Raw genomic sequence first — 9,912 nt, 5'->3', positions numbered from 1 at the left:
ATCACGACTTTATATGTATACTCCTTCTACGCATATTGATACGTACAAGTGCCAACTTATTGAGTTTTATAAACTCACGTAGCTCATGTATTACAGGATCAGGTAGTGGAGAGACGTAGGATGCCGGTTCGCCAATGGATGCTTGTGACGTGCCTTACCTCGACAAGAACCGGGATATCTTATTGTATTGTTTCCGCATATGTATTGTAGTAAATTTTATGTCAGGGTTTGAAACAAGTTCCATGTTATGTATGAAGATACAAAGTATGTTTGTATATGTATAACAATATGGTGTATGGTTGTGTATGAAAATAGGATTGATGTTGTTGCTTGAGTTGAGTTTTTGGCTTTTACAAAATATAGGGACATCATGCCAAAAATTTTATAAACCGTCAAATTTATGCCCCTCATTTGAAATTACTTCATAATATAGGTATATCATTCAAACCCTATTTTGATTACAAGTATAAGTATCATTAATCATGTCAAGTATAGAGTAATGGGGTGACATATTCGTTGTCCGGATATACACTTGTATTGTCATAAATATTTTACTACCTTTATTTATGATTACTCATGACATATTTTTCTACTTGCCAGCTTCATAATAGATATGTTGGATGTTTGATAAAATATATAAGGTAGAAGTAGAGAATGAATGTCGTAAGATAAGATATTGGTAAGAAACACTACGGTAGATACACTTAGGATGGACATGGTGAGGAGCGTGATTAGCTTATCCAAACTTTTTAAGTTCGTGTAAACTGAAACTCTTCGGATGACTTTGAATATGTTAAATCAGATTCCGATTAAGGTTGTCCCAATACACCATTTAAATTATGAAAGATTGGAAACCTATTTTGGGAACTATACATGTTTCAATATGCTTGTCTAAAGTAATAGTTGATAATCCACAAGAAAAAAATTTACACCTCAGAACCATTAATGAGTATTTCATTGGATATGTCAGAAGGTCTAAAAGAATATATATATATTTTACTGTCCATCACAAATCGTAAGGTTTGTGAAATCAAGATATTTGAAATTTTCTTGAGAATGACTTTATTAATGAGAGCAATCAACTTCAGAATATTGATCATTATTCGTTTATCCATCCACACAAATTATAATTTTTACTGTCCATCACAAATCATAAGGTCTGTGGAATCAAGAGATTTTACATTTTCTTGAGAATGACTTTATAAATGAGAGCAATCAACCTCAGAATATTGATCATTATAATGATCATCCATCCACACAAGTTATATTTTGATTTCTATTCACAACATACCTCAAGTTAAAATCAATGTTGTGGGACTAGTCATATAAAATACCAAAAATTGTTGATCATGATATTGAGGATCTCAACGCTCATCAAGATATTGAGCATTCAAAGAACTTGACTTTGACAATATATTAAGAGAGAAAAAATTCCAAGTGATTAAATTGTGTCTCTTAAAATAACTTGACTATTTATTCTTGTGAGGCCCATTTACTCTAACGACAATTAATGATCAAACAATAATGATTTAATTTAAAAACTGCAGCGGAAATGGTTTAAAATACTTTAAAACAGACCTCAGGGCCTAGAAAAATTTCGGCATGACCTCCCCGTAAGCAGGACATCTCGAAAAACTCAACCAGCATTTTATATCAAAATATACTCCAACTAGAGTCATTAAAACAAAACCAAAGTCAATAACCTATAGCCGCACTGGTTAGGACTAAACAGAATTTAAAACTTACCAAATACTCACCAGATCAATAAAATCGCAGAGTCGCCTCAGAACATAACAAGGACAACCAGATATCACTACAGATACACGGGGCATCTCCACGGAAAATAAAAAAACAATACAAGACTGAAACAAACTCAAGACATATATATAGACTAACTGGGAGACTCTACCGAACAGAACCAAGCAATCCAACCTCAATCCCGAGCTCCACTGGCGGAACCTCGGCCTGATGCTGCAGAACGACTCGGGAGATCTACCATGGTGCCCAATAGCAACCATAGCAGCCCCCCCCCCCCAAAAAAAAACAATTAATGTTAGGATTCTGGTATGAAACAGTTCAACAATAACAACAATAATCATAAATCATGCAAAATCATATAATAAAATGTAATATGCAATGCATGAAAGGCTCAACGAATAATCGGGATAACAGGAGTCAACAAATGGTACGATAACAACTGGAATAATGCTCGAGCAACAACACAGGGGAGCTACATCGTCATGCAGCTAAACTGCCCTCCCAAGTATGCGAGGTATGCCAAGCTGTGCTGAATAACACCCCTGACTCGGCCTCCATACAGCTGATACGGTATAACAGGATGGCACAACAGAACAACTAGATGACACAATCCCAGCGCTCACCTCAAAAGGCTGCACTAACCACGAGATTGTTCAATCATATCTACGGTCTCATGTGTATAAGCCTATCAGCCACACAATGATTCCGAGATAAACAATAGTGCCAGTTAACAACGGATATCAACAATGGCTAACAAGAACAATAGGGCTCAACATGAATGTCATAACTGTATGCCCGATGCTAAATGCCAATAATATGTCATAATAATAAACGTAGATCACAACGAAGGCATTTAACAATTTACAACAGCCAACAAGTCATACACCCGATCAATGTAACACAGAATGGCAATTAAACATAATCTATGTTTTACCGTCGTATGTTACCGAGCTGTAACATACCTATACCAACTTGACAATCCAATAACTTCACTTCAAGACCCTTGGCCTAAACAAAGCAACAATAAGCCGATCATGAAAACTATATTCCATACCAATGTCCAATTTGGCACAAAAGAGCATAAAATTCATATATCGCTCAAAATTAACTCAAATCAATATCCGCCAATTGGAAATGAAAGATAACTCATTCGTTCTGCTTTGACTTGCTGACAGATCATACAACGACACACAAACTCAGCCACATCCTTTTTCATATTCTTCCACCAAAACTGAGGCCGTAGAATATGATACATTTTCCTGCCTCCTGGGTGGATACTATATCGAGTACAATGAGTTTCTTTAAGGATGGCTGTACTCAATTCAGGAATATCTGGGACAACCAATCTACCATTCAACCGAATAGAATCATCTGAGTGAATTGAGAAACCAGATTGGTGTCCTTGAGATACTTACTCATAAGATTTCAGAACTCGATCATCAGTTTTCTGAGCTGACTTTACAATCTGAATCAACTCAGGCTCAACAGAAATCTGAAATACACAAACAGCATTACCTTGGATTTGAAAATGCAACCCAGAAGTGCAAATATCCTCTCGTAACATAGAAACATGAATCGATGATAAATTAACATCAACAACCTTACGGCTCAAAGCATCGACAATGACATTCACTTTTCCCGGATGATACTAGATCTCACAATCATAATCTTTCAAAAGATCCATCCAACGTCTCTGTCTCATATTCAGATCTGACTGAGAGAACAGATACTTCAAGCTTTTGTGATCATAATAGATTACAAATTGCTCCCCAAACAAATAATGCCTCCAAATCTTGAGAGCAAAAACAATAGCAGCCAATTCCAAGTCATGAACATGATACTTAGACTCATGCGGTTTCAACTGATGAGAGCCATAGGCCACCACTCTGCCATGCTGCATCAGTACACAACCTAATCCTCGATTTGATGCGTCGGTACAAACAACGAATCCTCCAGAACCACTTGGAATGGTAAGAACTGGTGCAGAAGTCAATCTCTTCTTCAACTCGACAAAACTTGACTCACATTCATCAGACCAAATGAATCTCTGATTTTTCTGAGTCAGTTGAGTGATAGGTCTAGCAATCTTTGAGAAATTTTCGATAAATCTTCGGTAATAACCAGCTAAACCCATGAAACTACGAATCTCAGGCACATTAGTCGGTCGTGCCCAGTTCAGAACTGCTTCTACTTTACTTGGATCGACAGAAATACCATGTTGAGATATGACATGGCCCAGAAACACAACTTTATTTAACCAAAACTCACACTTTGATAGCTTGGCGTACAACTGCTTCTTTTGAAGAATTCGAAGAACTAATCTCAAGTGTTTGGCATGCTCTTCCTCAGACTTGGAATAGACAAGAATATCATCGATGAATACAATCACAAAACGATCAAGATATTTACGAAATACTCGATTCATCAAGTCCATAAACACAGCAGGAGCATTGGTCAAACCAAAAGGCATAACCAAAAATTCAAAGTGTCCGTATCTCGTGCGAAAAGCTGTTTTCGGCACATCTTGTTGTCTGACTCGCACTTGATGGTACCCAGAACGGAGATCAATCTTAGAATACACCGAAGTATCTTGCAACTAATCAAATAAGTCATCAATCCTAGGTAGTGGATATTTATTCTTGATAGTAGACTTATTCAATTGCCGATAATCAATACACATCCACATCGTACCATCTTTCTTCTTGACAAATAGAATCGGTGCAACCCCACGGTGAAGAACTCGGACAAATATAGCCTTTACTCAACAAATCCTGTAATTGTTCTTTCAGTTCTTTCAGCTCAACAGGGGCTAAACGATATGGTGCTCGAGATATGGGTTCAGTTCCTGGCATTAATTCGATACTGAATTCAACTTCTCGTTCTGGTGGAAAACAAGGAATCTCTTCAGGAAACACATCAGGAAACTCACAGACTACAGGAATATCAGAAATCCATTGCTCATCTGGCGATAGATCCACAGCATAAACCAGAAAACCTTCATGACCAGAATCTAACAATCGATTCAAATCAATGGCAGAAACTAGAGGAATCTTGGCTTGAGAACCACGACCGTAGAAATTCCATTTAGGTGCAAAGCTAGGTCTGAAACGAACTATTCCTCGATAACAGTCAACAGTGGCACGATTAGCAGTCAAAACATCCATACCAACGATGCAATCAAAGTCATGCATAGGTAGAACTATAAGATTCAGATACAGAACATTTTTATTTTGAAACAAAACCGCATTGAACACCACATTATCAGTGATTATCATTTTGCCCATCGGAGTAGCAACAGATAGATTGGAATTCATACTAGTGGTGCGAAGATCATGCGAAACGACGAATGCATGAGAAACAAAGGAATGAGATGCTCCGGTATCAAATAACACTCGTGCTATAAAACCACATAGAGTACAGTTACCAGTAATGACAGTACCTGGAGCTGCCTGAGCCTCATCCTCAGTCAAGGCAAGTACATGAACAGATGACTGATTCTGTTGACCACCTTGCCCTCTGCTCTGATGTGAAGGGCGACTAGGATGATGGAAAGACTGGGACGCTGCTGGAATTCTATTACTTTGAGCTCCACTACCTGCCTGGGCTGATTTCCCCGTCTTACTAGGACAGACTCTAGCAAAATGACCCGGCCGACCACAAACATTGCAAACCCCTTGAACTCCAACACACTGATTACTGGAATGCTTGCCTCCACAGTGATCACAGTAAGGTCCACTCTAGCGATATCCACCACGGTTCCCTGAACTCCCCGAACTCGAAGAACTAGAACCAGGCTTCTTAAATTGCTTCCCATGTGGACGAAGAGATGCAGAACCAGATTGATTGAACTGTTACCTTCCCGAATGATGATGTTGGGTAGGAGCTCGATTGCCACTTCTCTTAAGACTAACTTCAGCCCTCTTTGCTATTTCCACTGCTTCAAGATAATTCAGTGGCTTACCGGTAGAAACAAAAGGGTGCAGATGATCGTTCAGTCCTTCAATGAAACTTTCAACAACAGCAACCTGACTCGCAGCAACATGAGGAGCATATCTCAGCATAGCATAAAAAGTATCAGCATACTCCGCAACTGACATATCGCCTTGTTTCAATTTATGAAACTCAGAAGCCTTAGAACTGTAGAATGATGGAAGACAATAACTTTCCTTAAACTTCAGCTTGAATATATCCCACGATGGAACAATCCTCTGAGCATCTAAAGTCATCAATGTAGTAGACCACCACATTTTGGCACGATCTTTCAACTGATGCACAGATAATCTCAATCGACACTCTGAAGGATACTCAATCAAATCAAACAATTCCTCAATCTCAGAAATCCTCAATTCTGCTTTCTCAGCTCCCTCCGAACCACTAAATCGAGGTGGATGCATAGAATGGAAACGCGCAACTAATTCATCCATCCTAAGCTGGTCTAGATGATCAGCAGCTTGCTCAACAAAATTATCATCAACAACACGGACACGAGCTCTACCACGTCCACGACCTCGACCTCGACCTCGAGCTAAAGGAATCTCATCAACAGGAATTTTTCCACCACCCTCCATTCTATACGATAAAACACCAAAACTATTAGAATGGAAGTAAACAAATCATATAATCACATAAGCATGTTGTCAAGTAGCATACACAGGCGCAAAAACCATTTAGTGCCAAGACTCAAGTGTCCTAGACTCTAGTTCGAGCGTATCCCAGTTTACGCTCTGATACCAAGATGTGAGGCCCATTTACTCTAACGACAATTAATGATCAAACAATAATGGTTTAATTTAAAAACTGCAGCGGAAATGATTTAAAGTACTTTAAAACAGACCTCAGGGCCTAGAAAAATTTCGGCATGACCTCCCCGTAAGCAGGACATCTCGAAAAAGTCAAGCAGCATTTTATATCAAAATATACTCCAACTAGAGTCATTAAAACAAAACCAAAGTCAACAACCTATAGCCGCACTGGCTAGGACTAAACAGAATTTAAAACTTACCAAATACTCNAAACAACTGAGGTTAGGATTCTGGTATGAAACAGTTCAACAATAACAACAATAATCATAAATCATGCATAATCATATAATAAAATGTAATATGCAATGCATGAAAGGCTCAACGAATAATCGGGATAACAGGAGTCAACAAACGGTACGAAAACAACTGGAATAATGCTCGAGCAACAACACAAGGGAGCTACATCGTCATGCAGCTAAACCGTCCTGCCAAGTATGCGAGGTATGCCAAGCTGTGCTGAATAACACCCCTGACTCGGCCTCCATACAGCTGATACGGTATAACAGGATGGCACAACAGAACAACTAGATGACACAATCCCAGCGCTCACCTCAAAAGGCTGCACTAACCACGAGATTGTTCAATCATATCTACGGTCTCATGTGTATAGGCCTATCAGCCACACAATGATCCCGAGATAAACAACAGTGCCAGATAACAACGGATATCAACAATGGCTAACAAGAACGATAGGGCTCAACATGAATGTCATAAATGTATGCCCGATGCTAAATGCCAATAATATGTCATAATAATAAACATAGATCACAACGAAGGCATTTAACAATTTATAACAGCCAACAAGTCATACACCCGATCAATGTAACACAGAATGACAATTAAACATAATTTATGTTTTACCGTCGTATGTTACCGAGCTGTAACATACCTATACCAACTTGACAATCCAATAACAACTTCACTTCAAGACCCTCGGCCTAAACAAAGCAACAATAAGCCGATCATGAAAACTATATTCCATACCAATGTCCAATTTGGCACAAAAGAGCATAAAATTCATATCTCGCTCAAAATTAACTCAAATCAATATCCGCCAATTGGAAATGAAAGATAACTCAATTATCTAAGTTTCTTCAGTTGAAACCATCTTCAGAATCTTAGTATATTATTCTCAGAATGTCCAAGAACACACTGCTACTTACGAATTCGCTGACATAATCACACACACTGAGCAGTTCCAGAAAAACAAGCATAACTTTCTCAATTCTTAATGGAATTTAACGAATCTTATATCATTACGAAGACAACACATATCTCTACAACTTTGTTTTTAACTAAAAACCCAGAATCCGAGTGCAAACATGCCATAAACCCGAATTACAGTAGATGTTGTACACAGCTCTAACATAGAATTTCATTTTGACACATTTTGGTAGAAAAATCATATCAAATCCGTTTTGTATTAAAATTCAATGATTCTAGTGGCTATAAACAGAAAACGTAAACCACTACAAAGTTTATTTAGGTCATTTCTACAAATTCAAACTACTAAAAGCGCAGCAACCCAAAAACTCTCACCCAAAACTGGAAGAATTCGCGCAGAAATAGAGCACCCAAACAGCAGCTTCGATCTACCCGAATCCTTGCTCAAACTTCGCAATTTTTGACTTGAATCGAAGCCTAGGATGTTAGGAAGACACCCCTTCAGACCGATCGAGATTTGGAAGACGGACGGAGGAGATATCGCCACTTTCCCGCAGCTGCTCCAAGGGTTGCGAAAATTTGGGTTTGGGGAAGTTTCTTTCTTTTCTTTTACCTTTACTTCCTTCTCTCTCATCAAGGTAAGTGGTGTATATGTATATGTATATATTGTGTATTTGGTTACTAAAATAGTAACTCAAGCCCATCTATCCCGGTCTGTATTTACTTTGCTCTCGTGTGTTATTTAAACTCTATATGTATTTTATATCGTTAAATTCTCCGATATTCTAAAATACATATTTTTAACACACTTCTTGAAATTATTTGGCATAAATAATTATTTTAATTTACAACTCAATAATTATTCTAATTATGCCAAATTACCGGATAATTAATTACAGGGCCTTACAATTCTTGAGGCAAAAATGATCCTGAGATTTTTTAACAAGGTATGAATAGTAAGAAATCTATTGTGTGGTATGAAACTATGAATTATGAGATGAATTTAATAGTAAGTAATACAGTCTAAAATTTGGTTAAGTTACCATTTATTGTAGATGAGTCTTCAACAAAAAAAGTCTCATCAGGCAACAATGAATAATATAATGCAAGAATCGTTACTAAAAAATTCATTCAAGTGAAGGAATTGAATGCATGAAAAAATTTCATTTTTTAATATATATAAGAAAAGTTTCTTTTGTGTGGTCATGCCATTAATAGCCCATTTGATTTAAATTTAAATTAGATGCATGTGAAAACAATATTGCTCAATATGATGATCTAGAGGAAAAAAGTTATATGAAATAGTATTAAAGATCCTTCTTTAGTTATGATGAATATTTATTATGCCATACTAAGAAAGTTATCACCATTGAATTAAGTCTCACATTAGTGGTATTTAAGTTTTCATGTTGTTATCTTGCATTGAGCATTGTTGAGAAAATTATTAAACATTACGTATACCAGAAGGTAAGTGAGATCTGAATTATAAAAAATTATCGGATTCATCCAGGTGTTGACCACTAGAAACCTACAAAATATTTTGTGTATATTAATGGTACCAAAATTTACATGCTTGTGTATCAAAGAATTGACAATTTGGAAGCAATTTACTGCTTCCACTATGGAATCTACATTTGTTTATTATTTCGAAGCACCACTGATGTATGTTAAAAGAGTTTCATTTGGGCTTAGAATTGTGAATTTTATGTCTAAGACACTAAGATTATATTATAACAATTCATTTTTAGTCTTTGTGACTAGAGAGACAATCGAATTAATTATAACGACATAAAGTATTTTAGCTGTTGGAGAACATGTTAAGTCAAATAAAGTTATCATTGAACATGTTAGCAATGAATTAATGATCCTTTGACCTAAATACATGTAAATTGAGATGTTTAAGGATAATGTGTTAATTAACGATGGACCTTGTTCCTAATACATTTTGTTTTGAATTATGAAACTCGTTAAAGATTTTTCTCATATCCAGTTCTGTACATATTCAATTATTTTGAGAAAATATCAATTATGTAACGCCCCAGATTTGACGACTGTCCTCACTGTACCAAGACGAGTCTTTCCAGCGTGCTTATGTCCTCACTCACACGCACTCTAGGAAACTTCCCAGAAGGTCACCCATCCCAGAATTGCCCTAAGTCAAGCATGCTTAACTTTGGAGTTCTTATGT

General features: G+C 37.0%; 1 protein-coding gene across 4 annotated transcripts; it reads right to left on the bottom strand.

Annotated features, from left to right (window-relative positions):
• Nucleotides 1–1,731: 1,731 nt before the first annotated feature.
• LOC140968628 (uncharacterized) lies at nt 1,732–8,326 on the bottom strand. 4 transcript variants are annotated; one of them, XM_073429644.1, is made up of 4 exons: nt 8,100–8,326; nt 7,450–7,498; nt 5,198–6,327; nt 1,732–1,992 (listed from the first exon to the last, which is right to left on the bottom strand). In XM_073429644.1, the coding sequence occupies exon 3, from the start codon at nt 6,324–6,326 to the stop codon at nt 5,610–5,612; it is 717 nt and encodes a 238-aa protein (XP_073285745.1). In that variant the 5' UTR covers nt 6,327; nt 7,450–7,498; nt 8,100–8,326; the 3' UTR covers nt 1,732–1,992; nt 5,198–5,609. The 4 variants fall into 4 exon arrangements, 1 of the variants encoding a protein (XP_073285745.1); XR_012173810.1 differs by lacking the exon at nt 5,198–6,327; XR_012173809.1 differs by lacking the exons at nt 5,198–6,327; nt 7,450–7,498 and adding an exon at nt 2,721–2,766.
• Between the last annotated feature and the right edge of the window lie 1,586 nt (nt 8,327–9,912).

This window comes from Primulina huaijiensis, unplaced genomic scaffold (genome assembly GCF_012295235.1).
Source record: "Primulina huaijiensis isolate GDHJ02 unplaced genomic scaffold, ASM1229523v2 scaffold37361, whole genome shotgun sequence".
NCBI classification, from domain to species: Eukaryota; Viridiplantae; Streptophyta; class Magnoliopsida; order Lamiales; family Gesneriaceae; genus Primulina; species Primulina huaijiensis.
The sequence above is the reverse complement of the archived record's forward strand: the minus strand, read 5'-3'. Positions and strand labels throughout refer to the sequence as shown.